Source organism: Pleurodeles waltl, chromosome 4_2, assembly GCF_031143425.1.
Source record: "Pleurodeles waltl isolate 20211129_DDA chromosome 4_2, aPleWal1.hap1.20221129, whole genome shotgun sequence".
In the NCBI taxonomy this organism is placed as follows: domain Eukaryota; kingdom Metazoa; phylum Chordata; class Amphibia; order Caudata; family Salamandridae; genus Pleurodeles; species Pleurodeles waltl.
This window is the reverse complement of record NC_090443.1, coordinates 787,054,075-787,074,417: the sequence shown is the minus strand read 5'-3', so window position 1 is coordinate 787,074,417 and position 20,343 is coordinate 787,054,075. Positions and strand designations below refer to the sequence as shown.

General features: G+C 41.2%; 1 protein-coding gene across 1 annotated transcript in view; it reads right to left on the bottom strand.

Annotated features, from left to right (window-relative positions):
- The window catches only part of NEGR1 (neuronal growth regulator 1), a 2,074,771-nt gene that overhangs the window by 473,052 nt on the left and 1,581,376 nt on the right, over positions 1 to 20,343 (bottom strand). The window contains exon 5 of the mRNA XM_069232442.1: positions 3,560 to 3,680. Coding sequence (XP_069088543.1) covers positions 3,560 to 3,680 — 121 coding nt within the window. The remainder of the gene's footprint in view (positions 1 to 3,559; positions 3,681 to 20,343) is intronic.

Here is a 20,343-nt window from a genome sequence, read left to right as displayed (position 1 = left end):
TAAGAAAGAGGCCAGGAACAACCTATTGGGTATTCTTGTATTACATTCATCTCTGTAACTTTGTTTTGGAGCTTTGTTTTGGAGAAACCAATGATCCTGTTCCCAATCAATAGAGGATGCAATTTTTTGTTTGACCACTTCAAGACTATCCGCAGTAGACTGTAGGTGGGAGTTTACTTGTTCTCAGTATTCACCAACTAGAATTTAATAGTACATTTTATGTGTAGAATCTAAGCAGTAGTAAAGTTACTATAAAGTTCCCAAAAGTTTAAGTTTCCTTTGTGAATCGGGCCCTGCATATCTCTGCACGAGATATGTATCTCTTTGACTGTAAGAATTTTGTCAGATGCAATGGTACATAACTTTCGTAGATCAGCCTTCAATTCTAAAATTAATCAAAAACATCTTGTTGCTAACCTCTTTTCACCTACTTACCTACCCTCTCAATTTTTTTGATCTAAATTATTAGCTTATTTGGAAAAATCTTGAGCTCGCTACAAAAAATAATCTGTTGTGAATTCAGACCTTTGTTTAATTTCCAGAAATGTTCAGTATTACATTGATTGGTTGTACAACCATTTCGCCCACAAATGGCAAGTAGAAAGAAGGTGCAAAAATAGGATATATTGACCATCACTGAGAAAAGTTCAAAAACAGTGAAAGAAAAATAAGTTTCCCTCTCCAGCTGTTGCTGAAAGGAGAAAGATGGTGATGATAGCCTGACAAACATTTTGCGGATCCTGTTTTTAAACTAAGGAATTGCAGAAACTTGCACATCATATTTTATCATTGCCATAAAAAAAACAGTGTTTTGTTTGTTTTCTCGGATCCCTCGGGAAATTATAAGTTATGGATAGTTTTATAAGCCACTGCCTATGGGAAAAGGACACACATTTGGCAATGATGTTGATTTGCAGAAAAATTGTTGTTAAGGTTTACGCACGGACTGCCCCACACTCCATTAAAAGGGCTTATCATCCTAGGACATAAAGGCGTAGCAACCAGTGGAAGAAAAAAACACTTCACCATGTCATGAACTGTCCAGTTTAAAAAATGTAAATTATATTGTGAATGTGGTTGAGCGTTGCAAGGAAACGTGATAAATGTCTCTACCCGAGACAGTGCGACCAAAGTGGCAATATTTCTCATTTGCATTTTAACTAACTTGAATAGGTTACTACCTCCTTTACAGCGGCTCATCTTACTTTTTGAACAGAGACATATTTTTACTCTTTTTCTCACAGTCAATGTAGGAAATGTCTCTTGTACTATTGTGATAAAAGGACATCAATGAATGTAGGATGGTGGCTGGTGCCCAAGAGTTCTTTACCTCATGTCGCCAACAGAACAGAAAATACAACATCCAGCGTGACAAACAGCTCTCGACAAAAAAATAACAAGTGTGGCAACACGCATTCCAAGAAATGTATTCACTGAATTACAGTGCATCTAGCTTATATATGACCTGACTATGATATGGTAAAATATGAATAAGAACAGAATGACGCAGGTCACAGGTCTACAGCAATTTACAAAACGTAAATCATGCTAGGGGTGTGCAAAGCCTGCAATAAGACACCAACGTCATAGGTAGATGCAGAATATTGCCCTAGCTGTCCTGCACAGACTCTCATAGTTTCCCTATCTCTATGCCTTGGTGAAACCTTTCCCCACAAAGTGGCAATATTTCCTCGCATACACATGCAATACTTAGTGTTGAAAATGAAATGTGTCATTTCTCATGAGATAACTTTGAAACTGTTTTGATAGTGGTTTTAAAATTTATGTCAAAACGGAATGTGTGCAGGAAATTATTTTTTGCTAAAAACACCTGATTCAGAAAACTTTGTGAAATAGTGGTAGTAGTGATAATGTTTGAGAGAATTAGGGATATTTCGCCAGGAAAACAAAGTTGTACACATCAAAATTGTCCTTAATTATTCAGTTTAAAATCGTTATTAGGTTGCAGTTTATTAGACGTTTACATTATTTGACCAGGAGCAACAAGCGACATATCACATACATGGCTATAATAATGGACATGTATGTGTATATTTCTTCCTAAATCAAGATCATTTTCTTTCAGAGAAAGTGATGCTATACTCAAGTAATTGATTTCACAAACCTGTAATGCTGCATATTATATATTTGGATTCCAAATTATTCCCATTCATCTGACAAAAGTAGAAAAATTCGCAAAGCTAATTTAAACAAAGGCAAACTAGATGTAAGAAATTAATTATTTCGATGTCCCTGTGGAATGATTTTAGTTTCAGGAGTCATATACCAAGGATTTTCGTCAACATAATCTTTGTGGATAGTACTAATTCTTTCATAGGATTATCAGGAGTTGTGTTGCTCACTTAACAACACATTCACAAAAGTGTGATCAGTGCTTACATATGGAGCACTTTATGTTCCATTTCCAAATTGAGCACAATTTGAAATCAAAATACTGTACAATCATGGTTCATTTTTATACGCTGCTTGCACGGCACCTTATCACCAGGCCAGAATGTAATGCTTTCACTTAGAAATCTGCTCTAAAATGTAATAGTGGTAGATAGTCCTGGCAGTATCATTTGCCGGTTCGGGAAAAGAAATAGAATAAACTGGGTAAAAGTAACATTTGGCTGAAATGAAAACGTTCGCCCAACATTTGATGTATTTTTTAAGTAGGGAAAAACTCAACAGAAGGATAACGGTCAGTATTTTCATCTACAGGCAGAGAACAACAAAAAGGAAATCATAAAAAAGCGGATTTATGGATTTTTTATTTCCGTCCTCTCTGGTGTCAACCTCCTTGTTTACTTTTTCACGTTGATTTGACACTTTTGGATAAAACATTTTTGAGTGAAAGTGTTTTTAATTAGTTCCTCCTCTCTCTAACAATAGTTCAGTTGTCAATAGCAGCATTCCAAACCCCCAGCTGACCTGGTGCTGAACGCTGAAAATCCCACCAAGGTGGAAGCTACCACTGTTGAATGCCTACATCGGTCAATCCATTGACCCCTTTTTACAGAGAGCAAGGCAGGATACCAATTAGGTGTGCGAGCTTGGATGTGCTTGGTACATTTCTCTGGAACCCTATATAATGGAGACTTCACCGAATGCAATTTTCAATTTCACACAGACATCATACCTTACAAAACCTCAACATCACTAGGTGAGATGAACCAGTCAAAGGAGAAATATATCCTTTTCTTTTAAAAGAACTGAAAGTCTTACTACAACAGACAACCGTTTCAGATAAATGATTTCCAAGTGTGAAACATGATTCCCCATCGTACTGTGGATGATTAAACGAGATCGCCTTGCAAAGGGAGGTTGGAGGTGTCTACTTGGGTGTAGACACTAATTGGCTTCCTAATGGGATGAAATTTGGTCAAGATTACAATTCAGAGATTTCACGACAAGACTAATTTAACCACTTTGAAAGAGTATACCGTCAATTAAGCCACCTAGGAAACGTCGAAAGGCACCATTAAAAATAAATGATTCTGGGCAACAGACAAGACAACAGCATTTGTTCTAATTTGAAAAAAAATGTGTTGCTTACTTTTTGTCTCCTTTGTACCATTCAAATTGGGGTGCTGGAACTGCTGCTGTTTCACATCGTATCAATCCGCTGCGTCCAAGGGCCACTCCCGACGGCCGTATTTCCAAAATTGTGGGGGCAACTGTAGAGTAAAACTGAGGTTTTACTAAAAACAATTAAATACGCTTTTGTGCAGTCATTTTGTACAAAAAGCGCCTCGAAGCAGAACAAACATAAATAAATTGTGAGAGAATAATACAATAGTAGACCTCAAACATATAGAGCACAAAGTGGGTTTAACTGATGCACTGCTCAACCGTGGAGCTCCCTGGTCATCAGCTGACTGAACATACACAATTCCAGGATCCCTTCATGAAGTGGCTTAGTTCTCACCACACTTGCTTTTTTATATACCTGCTAAAACCCCCATTTTGTTATGTGTGATTGTTGTGAATAACAGGTGATCTATTACCAAGTTTACGAATACTCATGAATTGCAGTAGCAGTGGCGTTATGCAAATTGATGGTATGCCCCCTCCATCCCTCCCACCCCCGCAGAATGTGGTGATGGGCCCCTGAGGTTTGCATACATCACAGCAATGTCAATAGGACCCAGACCGAATTGGGTGGCTGAAAAGGTAGGGGCACATGTGTAGTACAGGCGCTGCAGAGGCCTGATCTACACCCTTATGGATAAGGCTAACTTTTAGATCTGCCCTACCATGGCTCGAATTGTGACCCGTAGGTCATATGCGGATGTTCAGTAATCACTTTTCTTACTTGCAAAAATTGAACGTGGTTACATGTAATGTCTGTGTCTCTGTGCAGCACTTCACTCCCCTCGGTATCCATAGTATTAGTGCCCTCAAAGCAAAAAGTAAAACTATGCCATGCAGATATTGCCCAAAGGTTGCAGAATTATTGTTCAGCTCAGAAATTGAATCAGGTCAATTACTGTCAATTTCATTTTAACATGAAATGTTCTCTCACCCCTAAGTCACCCACAGGTTCGATTTTGAGGTGGGTAGAGTGGTAATACTAGACAAGATACTTCCTTCTGATTTTAACTGCCTGGCGTCCTTCATTCAAATTTTCCGGGTGTGTGATCATAAGACCTGATTTTACAAGTTGGAAAATCTGATCTGTAAAGTCACATGTGGATTGGCCAAGGGTGCAATTGCAGCTCAGCCATGCCCACTCTCTCCAATGGGATGTGGAAAATGAAATATTCCCACCTGGCAGCCCAGGACCTTGCAAGTTTCATAGCACCCTCCCCGTACCTCCATGCAAATCCATGTGCGCTGCTCGAGCAAAGCAGCCCCAATCTCCTACCAGCCCACATTTGCTCGAGCCCACCCCTCTCACTTGCTGCTTCTCTACTGAATTGATTTAATGTAGAAAGGGTGGAAAATGTCTCACAATTCTATATCTATGTAATATTTCATTGTATCAATATTCCAGGTAGGGGGGCAGATTTGAGGAAAATGGTGCTGCACCCAGTGCAGCGTCATTTTGTTTGTGCCCCTTAGCACCCCCTACCACCACCTTGTGTGCACCGTATTTAAGCACCATGGCGCAGGGTAGGGGACAATAGCATCATGTTTATTGACGCTATTGATGTACTTTGCAGGAATTACTCCTGCAGAGTAAATAAGAGTGAATATTCAATGGCGTGCGCCCTTTTGTTGCCTGCTCTGAACAGGTGTTTAAATTGCAGAAAAAATTATGCAAGAAAATCTCTTAGATTTCCTTGCACCCTTTTTTTGAGACCCCCCCCAAATGGGGGAACACCCCTTTGCATAGATTATGCCTGGCACACGCATAATATAGCGCAAAGGGCTACAAAGTGATGCAATGCATGCATTGTGCCACTTTGTAAATATGGCTTGGGAATTTTGGCCATCTAATGAAACATTAGCATAAAGAAATGACATTAATGTGTCGGTAGATGGCACTAGGGGCTCCTAAATATGCCCCAGAGTCTTAAAAAAAATTCAGTAGTGCAAAATGTGCATACTTTGTAACTACATAAAAGCATTTTGCACTATATTTTGGTATGGAAGGTGTCTTCCGGTTCCATTTTTGATTCGAGGACACATTTCTCGCTAATGAAACCCCTAAAAGCCACAAGCATTGCAAACAGCAGCTTCTTGCCTTCTGACAGTCTGTGCTGTTCCAGTGTGCCAAGGGTGAAAATGTACATCGAGGGTCACATAAATGCACAATATAATATTGTAGGTTGGGGAAGTTTTAATAAGGCAAAATTGCACGAGTGTATGTATTGACATATATATAGTACAAACCTAAGTAGGAAGCAACAGAGTGCTATCATTTACTTGTGGGGTTGGCAGAAGATGTACAAGTTTGTATGCATTAAGAGGAGATTGCACAAAAAATATACCACACTTTTAGGCTCAGGGAATTAGGGGCCAGGTATAGCAAAGGATTTTACCCATTCTGTGTCTATGGGAAAAAGCTTTCGTACATATGGCCCTAGGTGATTTTTACACAATGTAGAGTCAGGCGCTGCTGGTGAGTTTCAATTAAGCCACATTTCCTTTTTCCCTAGGTAACACAGTTGAAGTTTACCCTCGCCTAACACATATCCCTTAACCCATCCAGCTAATGCACTTCAAGGAGCATAAACAGTCTGATTTGATCTGCGCAGACTTAAGGTCTGCAGTACGTTTTTCTTTTCAGAAAATGAGTTTTCATCTGATTACACTTCAGAGAAAGCTGTACCTGTTCAGTCTTTTCCTATTGATAGAAACATGAATAGAGACAAGCAGATACCTGCAAATGCCATATGGTCTGATCTAGGGGTCAAACTGCTGGGCAACCTCCCAGGGTAGACATCTTGAATATATCAGTTTGTATTCCTCAATTACGAAAGATGAACTTAACATTGCTTGAAATTACTTTACACACATTCCCATACTGAGCAGCAAAACTGATTTTTATCTGTCTTTCTCTGAGATCATCACAGATATTTTGATCTAGACATGATGTCTTACTACAACCCTAAATGTGCCAGCCTAACCTGACAATTTCTCAGATTTACACAGAGGTGGTGGCTCTTTACGGTGTTCAAAAATTCATGTGCACTTGTTTGGCAAATGTTGACATTTTTGGTCAGCCACGACATCAGTCTGGTTTAACTTACCTTTCCATGCAAGATCACTCAATGTTGTCAGACATTATCATTTAATAAGTGATCACAAAAATAAATTGTGCGTGATATTTGTCACACAAGTTCCGCTGTATAAGCTGCAATTGTATTCACCCATAGAACCAGAGTACTCTTAAGAGGGTGTGATTGCTTTGTATCAATTCATTTTATATACATATTTATGGCACTCAGCCCTCGATTTTTGGTGGTGCAGTGCGTTTTGTGCAATGGATTCAATGTTTTTAAATTTCGATTGTTGGCTTACAACTCAAGTTGTTCAGAAAAAAACACGCTCTCGGGAGACGATATGCAGTCCACATTAATTTATGCAGCTACAATGCACACAAATGACAATAACCAATGTGATGCAATTTAACATCTTTCTGTCACAATATACGTGTTTCAATAACCAATCACATGACAAGGCATTATGGAAATTGTAGATCTTCCTTACACGCACTTAAAACAAAAGTGATAAGTGACTTAAAACAAATATATATATTTCATCCATGCTGAAAAGCTACAGTTATTAAAACTAATAGTCTTGAATTTTTTGCATTATGTCAACAGAAAGCGATTAGCTACATCAACTCTTTTTGACCCAATAGCTTGATAATGGCTGGCATGCAATGTATGTACCTTTAAAAATTACTGCACTTGGTTTCGGTAAATAGCAGAATTAAACTTAAAGTTCTGCTTGTGGTTCATAAAGCATACAGGGGCAGGATCCAGTATCATTGAAGAAACTGACCCCCCACTATGTCCAACTGAAAACTTTCGTTCTACCTCCACCCACCTGGTCATTTGAGAGACTGAAACATGGGGCCAGATTGCTGGGTGTACAAATCCCTTAACGTTAGACTGCGCTTCACCATGACCAGACTCCTGAAACCAATCATGTGTGGTTCAGGTGTCATCAGAAAGCTGCATGTTTTAGGCTTCTTGTAGGAAGCCTGGGTTTCTGAAGGGGGTGGGGTCAAGATCCTTCTCAAGCAACATCCACAGTCCCCCTCAGGGTGAATCCCAAAACTCAGTTAAGTAACCTGTGCTTAACCCTCTTTTATCTTGACACAAAAGCAGTCAGGCTTAATTTAGTGGCACTGTGGTAACTGCAGCAAATAGCCTGTAAGAATGCTGAAATATAATAGAAGACAAAACTCCCACATCGAAAAACAATAATAATAAATAAAATTACACCAAAACCAATGAAAAACAAGCAGTAGTACTGGAGTTCTGAGTTTAAAAAAAAAAAGGTTTAAGTGAAAAAATATCTCCTATAAAACAAAAGTGCCAACTGTGTCTATCTGGTCGCACAGATTTGGGGCACAGTTAAAAGTTAAGGCTAACAATGATGGATTGATTCAGCTGCACGAGCTGGATTGGGCCCAGTCTCTACTTCAGAATTTAAGGATATTGTGTGGAAAATCATGATGAGGTAAAGTTCAGTGGGCCTAAGCAGCTGGCAGTGCCCGTGGACGAGGAGGACTCACCAGGGAACCACTGGATGGAATCTCAATGATGGTTTCTACTTTCAGGCATTCTCACTTTTTTGCAATTTGAAAATCTCCAGCGGTGTGAATCCTCAGGTGTGAAGAGGGCTCCCCCATGCTAGATACCATTGATAAGAGGCCCCACTGAACATGAATTGCTGCTGTGTAGAAGAACATAGCCGGAGCTACTGCAAGTTAAGGGTGAGCACAGATGCACCTCAGGCGGATCGGTGAGCAGGTAGGTTCTGGTCTCCTGTCAGTTCTCAGGTCACTTTTTGGTGAAAATTTGTCAAAGCTCCAAGTTTCAGGTTTGTAATAGATTTGCACCTTTAACACCAATTACAAAGGTCCAGGACAGTTTGGTTACAACATAAGGGGTCAGGACTCGCTCCTGGCAGAGACCAGGTGCACGGTTAAAGGACTCTAGAGTTTGTTGTGTCCCTGCAGGTTACACCGGAGGCAAATCACCCCTGCGAGATAAAAAAAGGAGTGAGGAAGATGAGAAAGGACATTACTCTCTGATGTGGTGATATGCCTGCTGTTTAAATAATAGTAAATCTACTCCACAGACAACAAAAACTATATAATTTCTAAAGATTTGTGCCACTTATCTGTTTTCAAACTACAGCCTCAGAGAAATCATTAATCCACAAAATATATGCAGCTAATCACTTTTCCAACACTGCATCCAGATGAGAAGTGCTAAAGAAACATAGAAAACTTTATGTTAATTGCCTTGTCTCCCCACAGGGTATTTAGATTCTCAAAATCCTTGTAACACTTCATACAAGACTAAGTGTACCCCTTCACTTCCTCAGGATCCAGTGCTAGTGATACCTCTCTTTTCTGTGACGTGTGGCAAGCAATTATTCACAGATAAAGAAGAAGCAAAACCAAGACGTTAGAGTGCATGCTGGAGAGATAGCGAATTGCATACCACTAAATGGCCTTCTGACAGGCCACATGCTATACATGGTGTGAAAACTGCCAGAGGCACTGCTAATTGTGATACCATGTTGCAAGTAAAATTCCATCAAAATACCTCCTCCAAAAGGTGACAGTATCTATGAAAGGGTTACTTGTAGGAAAAGGAGAGAACTATCAAAAGACAAAAATGACAGTGTGATATATCTGAATACTTTTTGTACTCACATTAACAACATTAAAAACGAAATAACAAATGTTAGACCTAGTGCATGATTAACTGGACAGTAGCAACAAACCGTTGACTTAATGGCACAATAGAACGAGCCACCCACACTGGACATTTCACGCGTGGGAGATGCAAGGCAAGTGATGACTGCTGGAGAATAAGGATTTACCTAATAATAATGAGAACTTAATTCTCAGAAACCATAATAATTGTAACAGCACTGATGTCATCTATTTCCTCAAAGGCGCAGGCAGGTTGGATTATGTAGAGCAGACCCGGCAGAAAGTTAAGGCCAAGATTCTACAACATTGCAGGAGGATACAGTGTAAAACCTAAGGAGCCCCACTTGCAAAATAATTAAGAACCCATTGGGAGGTGACCATAATGAGAGAATGCACGTGGATACATTTGTTGGACACTGTCCACAAAGGACTCAATTAATGAAGAAAACAACTTGCAGGTGGCAATCATTATTAATAAATGTTTTTTTTCCATGTACATATGGATTGTTTTGTAATTGTTCTGAAAGAGTACATTAGAATCTGTTGCAATATGGTCATCCATACCTGGGAGTTAATAATTCATTGCTGTATTTTTTTTCCATTCATGTTTCTTGAGTAATATTTCCACCATTTGTTTTTTTGTAACAATGATCATGTTATTTCTGAATCGTAAAGTGGCTATTTATGCATTTGTTCAAAGTCTGTAATACATTGCTTACATCCCACTGAATTCATTAGTAATAAAGGATGATAACCATGTTGCTACATGGTATCAGAGTCAGCAGCATAGCTGCTGGCTCTGTGAGTGGTTGTTTTCCATGCACTATAGAGAAGAACGGTGTAACTGGCAGGAGATTCTGAGGAAGTGTTGAGGTACACTTTGCCTTGTATGGAGGATTGAGAACATGAATCTAAATATCCTGTCGGGAGACCAGATGACTAAGATAGAACTCTCCATTTTTATTTGTTCAGAAGCTCCAGTCTTGATGCAATGTCAGAAAAATGATGAGCCTCATACATCTTGTGGATTAATGATTTTTCTGGTTGTGATGTTATGAAAATTGATAAGTGGCACATATCATTGGGGATTACTATTTTATTGATGAGTGTGGATTAGATCTGCTACTAGTGAAACTTTAGGCACATAGGCACATTGGAGAGTAATGTTTTTTCTCTCCTTTCCTTCTCCTCCAATTTACTAAAGCCCATCAGATGTACGATGAGCAACAGTGGCCATTGTGTTTACTATTTATATCAGTTCCAGGTGAGTTGTACCTGGGTCCTGGATTAGAGTACTTAATTCAAGTCTTTGAAACATGAGAGATCTGATGCTATATTAATTCGATAAACAGAGGGTTCCACACACAGTTCTGATAAAGACCTGACTTCGATGTTGCTATGGAGCATGCATGTTTAAAGGGCTGAAGCTTTGACCTTTGTTTTCTGTCTGCATCTTAAGACCATTTGGCCCATAAAAGAGAAGTAATGATTGCCCCTATGAGAGAATTTATTGTAAATTAAATGGCTACGCCCGAGAAGCTTTGTATTGTGTTTTGATTGTATATTCACCTTGGAAGAAATGGGGTCTTTGGTTGGCAGTCAGGTTAACCCCTGTACAAGCAAGGACCCTCAATCTAGTCAGGGTAAGTCACACACAATCCAAATGACCCTGTGCCCACCCTCTGGTAGCTTGAAACTGAGCAGTCAGGCTTAACTTAGAAGGCAATGTGTAAACTATGTGTGCAATAAATCATACAATAACACCATAGGCACCACAAAAATACACCACACAGTGTTTAGAAAAATATATAATATTTATCTGATAAGATGTAGGTCAAAACAATTAAAATACAATAAGTACATGTTGAGATATCACTGAAAAGTTATATAAAGTGTCGCAAGTCTTTTTAAAAGCAAACAAAGTCTCTTTTAAGCACAAAGTACCTGGTTCGCGTGAAAAATCTCCGAAAAGAACCGCAGAGGAGATGCGTGGAAACAAAGGGGTGTGCGTCGATTTCTCGGGCCGCACATGGCTGTGCGTCGAATTCCGGTGCTCGGTCATGGATCCTCTTTGGGTTGCGGGGTTTTCGGACTCCCTGGGGACCGTGGGTGGATTTCCTTCACTGGAAGGACAAAGACACAGGAGCTGCGTAGATCCGGTTGGCGTTGCGTTGAAGGTTTTACCGCACAACAGGCGATGCGTCGATTCCTCTCTGGAAGTCGGGCTGCATCATTCCCGGTCAGCTGTGCATTGATCCAGTGGGCCGTACATCTAATTTCCTGTCGCCACGCTGACGCTGCATCGATCTTCTCGTTGCGAAGTTGGTCTGTGCCATTCCGGTTCAGCGTGCGGTTAAATTTTCACCACGGTGCAGGCTGTGCATCGTTTCTGGCACACTGTGCGTCAAATTTCACCGCACAAGGAGTCCTTCTTGAAGAAATAAAGGGCCTGATTCTAACTTTGGAGGACGGTGTTAAACCGTCCCAAAAGTGGCGGATATACCACCTACCGTATTACGAGTCCATTATATCCTATGGAACTCGTAATACTGTAGGTGGTATATCCGCCACTTTTGGGACGGTTTAACACCGTCCTCCAAAGTTAGAATCAGGCCCTAAGTCTTTTTGGTCCTGAGACTTCAGGGAACAGGAGGCAAGCTCTGTCTAAGCCCTTGGAGAGCACTTCCTCACCACAGCCAGAGAGCAACAAGGCAGCAGGGCAACAGCAAGGCAGCAGTCCTTCACAGAAAGCAATCAGGTGAGTCCTTTGTGCAGCCAGGCAGTTCTTCTTGGCAGGATACAGGTTCTGGTTACAAGTTTCTTCTCCAGGAAGTGTCTGAGTTGGTAGGGGCAGAGGCCCTGTTTATACACCCAAATGTACCTTTGAAGTGGGGGCGACTTCAAAGAGTGGCTTAGAAGTGCACCAGGTCCCCTTTCAGTTCAATCCTGTCTGCCAGGGTCCCAGTAGGGGGTGTGGCAGTCTTTTGTGTGAAGGCAGGCCCTCCAACCTCCCAGCCCAGGAAGACCCACTCAAAATGCAGATGTATGCAAGTGAGGATGAGTATCCTGTGTTTGTGGTGTGTCTGAGTGAATGCACAAGGAGCTGTCAACTAAACCCAGCCAGACGTGGATTGTAAGGCACAGAAAGATTTAAGTGCAGAGAAAAGCTCACTGTCTAAAAGTGGCATTTCTAAAATAGTAATATTAAATCCAACTTCACCAGTCAGCAGGATTTTATATCACCATTCTGGCCATACTAAATATGACCTTCCTACTCCTTTCAGATCAGCAGCTACCACTCAAACAATGTATGAAGGCAGCCCAAATGTTTGCCTATGAAGGGAGCAGGCCTCTACAGCAGTGTTTACACTATCAGGACATGTAAATTACATAAGTACATGTCCTGCCTTTTGCCCACACAGCACCCTGCCCTATAGGTTACCTAGGGTACCTTATGGGTGTCTTATATGTAGAAAAAGGGGAGTTTTAGGCTTGGCAAGTACTTTTAAATGCCAAGTCGAATTGGCAGTGAAATTGCACACACAGGCCTTGCAATGGCAGGACTGAGACAAGGTTAAGGGGCTACTTAAGTGAGTGGCACAATCAGTGCTGCAGGCCTACTAGTAGCATTTAATCTACATGCCCTGGGCACATATGGTGCACTCTACTAGGGACTTATAAGAAAATTAAATAGTCCAATTGGGTATGATCAAATGTTACCATGTTTAAAGGGAGATAGAATATGCACTTTAGCACTGGTTCGCAGTGGTAAAGCGTGCAGAGTCTTAAAATCAGCAAAAACAGTATCTGAAAAGCAGAGGGAGGCAGGCAAAAAGTTAGGGGTGACCACCCTAAGCCTGTCAGGTCTAACACACCTTGTCGTCAATGCACTCCATAAGCACCTTCTTTCACTTATCACTTATTTAGAACCTCGTTGAGTAGTACAGTGATCAGTATTGTCTGATTACAATATATACTGGTTACACATAAATCTTGTGTCTCAAACCTTTATGTTTTTTTATTGTTTATGATTGAGTCATGTTGTGCAAATGAATGTTAAACCTCTTACTTTGAAGTCAATTATAATGTTTTAAGGAATATCTGACAGAACTATAAAAACTATATAATGTATAAAACTGCACACAGGCTGCAATGGCAGGCCTACAACTTGTATTAAAGGGCTGCTTAAGATGGAGGCACAATATTTACTGCAGGGCCACTAGTACTATTGAATTTACAGGCCCTGGGTACACGTAGTACCACTTTACTAAAGACTAATAAGTACATTAAATGAGACAATTGGGTGTAAGCCAGTTTTACATTGTTTTATCAAGAGAGCACAAGCACTTTAGCACTGGAAAGCAGAAAACAGGGGAGAGAAGCCAAAACATTTGGGGGTGACCCTGCAGAGAGGGCCAAGTCCTATACTTCCCTACAACTGTATTTCATAGAGAACAACAGGGGTTACATAATCATTAAACCTAACTAATTTGACTTTAACTACACATCACTGTAATTCAGCTAGATTTTTATGTCTGTACTTTAGAGTAACTGAGATTTGTCATTACATTTTACAAAAACTCTGAATAAATCCGAATAACATTTAATAGAGGTACGACTTAATGCACAAAGATCACATTCCGAAATAACAGATATCCATTCTGGGAACTGTAACTATTAACATATCTATGAGAACTCAGAATGTCCATTTTACTTCATTTTCGTGAGGATACTACACTGTTCTTCAGGAGACCTCCCAGACTATGCCCCTATACGCAATTAATCTTATTTGAGCTAATTTATGTTGGTTTCTCAACTTAGATCCACCCAGTAATAGATCCACCCCGTGATCAATATCACTATGGTACTTCATAAAACATTAGTTTAATAAGACATGAGAAAGTGTAGTGATTCTACACAATCATAAAGGAGTGTCAACACCTCGCTATAGATAGTATAAACAACATTAGTGCTGATACAGTCATGTAGTAAGAATTGATTTGCAATAAGTGTTTGCAAATTGAGCACTGAATTTTTGCAAATCAATTTTGAATTTGTGAACAGACCTATGTACAAATACAACAGTTCACAGACTCCTGAATGGCAGGGGGTTGCACAACAACCTGAGTAGTCAATATTAATTAGGCAAGTAACTTTTTCTTACATCCTCTGAGTGGCCAATCGAAGGGATGGTGCCTGGCAAGGGTCAGCAGACCACTATGTCTGTGACGGTTTTTAAATAAAGATTTGCTGAATGTGCTGAATATAAATGTTAATTGGTTCTGGATCGATATGTTCACGGGAGCCCGATGCTAGGTTGCAGTTCCAACAGGTGTCATTCTGGCACAGGTTTAAAATGCATCTCACTGGGATTGTGTTACAATATACGTTTAAAAAAAAAAATCCCCATGGACCACTGACAAAATTCCTTGAAACGTATTTTGTAGACTCACTATGGGAAAGGGTTTCACAGGGGACCCTTTCTACTTTGTAAATCATATAGCACCCCTTTTGAGGTGTTGTTATCTGAAAAATGGTTGGGACTACAATTCTGTTCCCAAATCATATCTCTCGAGCTCTTAAATAGTGGAGCAATGCTGCTTTCATGCCTTCTCCTATTCGAGATTTGCACTGGGTCTCAAAAACCCTTTTACAAGTCAGAAATATTTTTAAAACTAGTAAAGGGGCTTTCTGCATCAAGAAAGGCTCTTTCGTAGTTGCAACCTTTCGAATCACATGGTTTGTGCTTCAAACCGACTTTGCATATAAAACCTATTCCTCGGTATGGCCTAATAGTAGCCATCTATTGCAGTGAAGTATGAACCAAGTTGCGTTTTGTTTAATGGGATATAAAAAAATGTCTGCGTTGTAATTCCGAAAACCTCACATTGAGCTATTTTTCTTGTCATGAAAGGACACCAAGTCCCATATTTACAGGAAGGTGGCCCATCACAAGTGATGTGTCACTTTTTTTTGGAGCCCCCTTACATTCCCTAAGTCCACCATGGGAGCGCTGTTTTTACAATACAGCGCACCATTGTGCATGTTAGGGGCAATAGCGTCATTTTTTTGATGCTATTGTAACGCTCTACTGGATTAGCGTAAAAAAAATCATGCTAATCCAGTATAGTGTTAAGATGCTCATTGAAATCAATGGGTGCCTCATTGTGATGCCTGCTTTAAGCAGGTGTTAAAATGACAGTAGAAATGGTGAAATGGGTCTTGTAGATTCCATTGCGCCATTTTTATAACCCTCCAATGAAGGAATGCCCCCTTTGCATATATTATGCATATATTATGCATGATGTGGCTCAAAAGGTTTGAACCTAGTTTGTGCCACCTTGTAAATATGGTGCTATGGTAGTGGCCCGTTAGCATCACGTTGGTGGCAAAAATGTTGCCGCAAATTTGGCGCTAAGGGCCGCAAGGGTCTTGTAAATCTGGGCCCAAGTTATAGTGAATGTAATTTTTGTGCTTAAAATGTACCTAGTTCTAAAAGCATGATTTTCAAATGTCACCCCAGATAAAGTGATTCACAGAATGCCCTGGATCCGCACTTTTACATATGATATGCATAACCTGTAGGCAGAACAGGTTTGGTCTTTTAACATTTTAATGAGCGATGGTACTTTTATGTGTATTAGTTATGTTGCCCTAATTACTCATTAAAATTCCGATGTGCATTTTATATTTAATTATAAGCCTTTGGTACGGACAGTAAATTATTATAACTAGCATGTGCATAATGATTATGAGCTGAATGTATTAACTTTTACACTAGCATTTAATGGAGGTAACTTTCAATTTCACCTTGGTGATTAGCCACATTGTCTGATTGAACTAACACATTTGGAGCACGTCAAAGGTTTTTTAATTTCCGAAATAAAGTTGCATCATTCTATGATGTATATTATCATTTTTTAAAGACATTTCCGTCACTCTTTTTTGAAAGTTCTTTAGTCCCTTAGGGGGACTTTTAAATGGAAACCCTCTCTCCTCAGAAGGGTAAGTACTGTTCCAACACCCTTCAAAATGGATCTCATTTCTAAGGAAGAGAAAGAAAAACATTCGTATAAGAATGTCCTTCCACGAAAATAGCACACATAGTTGAACCCCACTGCCAGATATTTTTGAGTGTTTAGTTACCGACAGGAGGCCAATCCATGTTACTTTCTAAACGAGTTCCTATTGTCTGCTAATTACATAAAAGACTAACAATTAAAGAAACGCCTTTACACTTGCAGGAAATGTAGGAAACGAGATGCATAATTCAAAGGATTTGACGTTATATTTTGCATCACAGTTCCTTGGTGACGTTCATTAATTTGTTTTTGATTTTTTTATTTGTGTGTGATGTTTGTGCAGCTACCTCACTGCATATTATTGAAGAAATTCCTTCGGAAAAAAATGTCTATAAATAAATAATACTTTGTCAATGTACTTTTAACAATTTAGGGGGCATATTTACACTTTGTTTGTGCTGTTTAGAGTCATTTATTTTGACGCTAAAACGACGCAAACTCAACTCCATATTTATATTTTAACCCATCTAGAATCATAATATAGGAGTTAGTGTAATATTGTGGATGCAGCAAACTACCTTGCGCTAATTAGATGCAAGGTAGGCGTTTCTGTCCTTAATATGATGCTAACCCCCTAACGCCTTATTTACCCTCTGCGCAAAAACAACTGGAGTCTTTGTTTGGCAGTCAGGTTACCCCCTGTCCAAGCAAGGACCCTCACTCTGGTCAGGGTAAAGAAGAATCACCCTCAGTTAACCCCACTTACCCCCTTGGTAGCTTGGCACAAGCAGGCAGGCTTAACATCAGAGTCTAGGTGTAAAGCATTTGTACCAACACACACAGTAATATACACAAGTCAAGTTATGAATTAAAAAGAAAAAAGAGTCTTTAATCCTTAGAAAACAGTGCTAAGGCTGTTAGCATGAAAAAGTACCTGGGTCGCGTCAAAATAACACCGTACGGGCGAGTGTGCATCAGAAAAGGACAGCGATGCGTTGATTTCTCACTCAAAAGCAAGACCGTGCATCGTTGTTCCTCTGGTCGGGTCGGCGTGCATCGTTTTTCTTCTCCGCAGGAGAGCGAAGCATCAATCCGGACAGGCACCTCGGGTACGGGCAGGCTTTGCATTGTTTTTCCACGCCCAGCGATGTTGCTTTGAATATCCTGCTGCACGGTATCAGAAAAAACGCTCTATGTGGGTTGAGATGTTATCAGCCTCCGTCAGCGGGTGTTGCACGTTGTTTCTCCAGATGCGTGCGTTAATATTCCAGCCGCGATGCAGGTGAAGCGTAGATTTCAGCCACGAAGCCGGCGGCGCGTCATTTCTCAGCTGCGTCTCAGAAGGAGAGTCAAATATTTCCCTGCAGAACAGTCTATGCGTGGATTTTCAGTCTTGGTCTGCCATCCTTCCCTTTCAAGGCCCCAGGAACTGGATAGGGCACCACTTCAACAACAGGAGGCAAGCTCAGGACAAGGCTTTCGAGATTTCTTCAGAAGCAGTATTGCACAACAAATTCCAGTCTTTGTCCCCTTGCACAGGCAGAAGAAGCAACTGTAGGATAGCTCCACAAAGCACAGTCACAGGCAGGGCAGCACTTTTCTTCAGCTCTTCAGCTCTTCTCCAGGTAGATATTCTTCTTGATTTCGAGAAGTGATCTAATTCTCAGGGGTTTGGGTGCCTTTCTTATACCCAGTTCTGACTTTGAAAGTCTCTCTTGTTTGTGAAATCCTGCCTGGCCCAGGTCAGGCCCCAGACACACCAGGGGGTTGGAGACTGCATTGTGTGAGGGCAGGCATAGCCCTTTCAGGTATAAGTGATTACTTCTACCCACCCTCCTATCACAGATGGCTCATCACGATATCCAGGCTACACCCCAGCTTCCTTTGTGTCACTGTCTAGAAAGAGGTGCAAACAGCCCAATGGTCAAACTAACCCAGACAGGGAATCTACAAACAGAATGGTTTAAGCAAGAAAATGCCTACTTTCTAAAAGTGTAATTTTCAAACACACAATCTCAAAACCAACTTTACTAAAAGATTTATTTTTCAATTGTGAGTTCAGAGACCCCAAACCCCACATGTCCATCTGCTCCCAAAGGAAATCTACACGTTAATCATATTTAAAGGTAGCCCACAAGTTAACCTATGAGAGAGATAGGCCTTACAACAGTGAAAAACAAATTTGGCAGTATTTCACTGTCAGGACATATAAAACACATTAGTATATGTACTACCTTAAACATACACTGCACCCTGCCGATGGGGCTACCTAGTGCCTACCTTAGTGGTGTCTTACATGTAAGAAAAGGGAAGGTTTAGGCCTGGCCAGTGGGTACACTGGCAGGTCTGAGACATGATTACAGGGCTACTAATGTGGGTGGCACAACCAGTGCTGCAGGCCCACTAGTAGCATTTGTTTTACAGGCCCTGGGCACCTCTAGTGCACATTACTAGGGACTTACTAGTAAATCAAATATGCCAAATTATGGATAAACCAATTAACAATACAATTTACAGAGAGAGCATATGCACTTTAGCACTGGTTAGCAGTGGTAAAGTGCTCAGAGTTCATAAGCCAACAAAAACAGGTCAGAAAAAAATAGGAGGCAGGAGGAAAAAAGACTGGAGAAGACCCTGAAAAGGAAAAAAGTCCAACAGACATGCATGGAGTAGGAGGACCCAAATAATGGCGCTAAGCCTGTTTAGCACCATTATTTAACTCCTGGGTCTGACCAGGTGTTAGGGGACATGTGGACCCATTTCCATGGCTAAACACCATGGAATAGGCCCACAGATGCCCACCCCAAACCCCAGCAGCACCCCCACCCACACCAAAGGGACGCCATAGGATGGAGGACCCTATCCTGGGTAAGTATTGGTAAGTATTTTGTTTTTCATGTGCCATTGGGGATCCCTTACATGGGGTCCCCTGCTTGGCACTGGGTGTGATGGCCTTGCCCAGGGGACACTGGTCTCCTGGGCTGGCCATTGGGGTGGCGGCATGACTCCTGTCTTTGCTAAGACAGGAGTCATGTTTGGGTGGTAGTGAGTCAGAAAATGACGCTAGGTTGGTTAGCCACATCATTTCTGACCCACTAACGCCTTTTCCCCTCTCTCCATCCCCCCTCCCGGCTAGCGTCTTTTCTCTAAACGGTAGTTTGACCTATGCGCCACTGTGCACCATTCCATAAATATGGTGCCCAGGTGGCACTATGGAATGGCGCTAGCAGATGCCATGAATTTAGGCGCAAAACTGCATTAATGCAGTTTTGCAGCAAAATCCATAAATATGGGCCTAGGTTTTGTTTTTTCAACAGCACAAACCATTTGATGACAGAAGCAATTCGTGTGTGGTTGCCACATCTTAAAAGTGAGGGCTGTGGATCTTACATGTGAATAGTGTTACTTAGGGAACAAAATATAGGCTCTCTTTATGAACACAGCGGGAAACACCGCCGACTGCCATGGCGGCGGTGAACAGAATCCCGCTGTTGGCAGTGAATGGAAACTCACCATATAATGAACGAATATTCCAACCCAGCCAAAAATCACCAGACCACCACTCCCCGCCATGACCCTGTTGCTGGGAATCCCAGACCTCCCCACCCCGCCACCGCCAAGCACACCTACATCCCGCCCTCCAAATAATGATGCACAAATCACCTTGGGGGACAGTGGAGGCCGGACGACCATTGGAGGCTGCGCCCACCATGGGCGGCAAGTGGACTCAACAGCAAGAAGTGCACACATTGGATAGGCGTATGACCCACACACCTGACACACATCCAGAACCCCATAAAACACCTCCAGACACACCCCACAATCCTATGCAACGAAACCACGGCAAGAAGACGGAGAGCACCAGAGGCAGACAGCAAACTGCAGCATACAGGAGACGCACACCGACCCATAGCAGAGCACCCTCATCTTGTTCCCAGTCCCGACACCAATCACCACACTCACCATGTC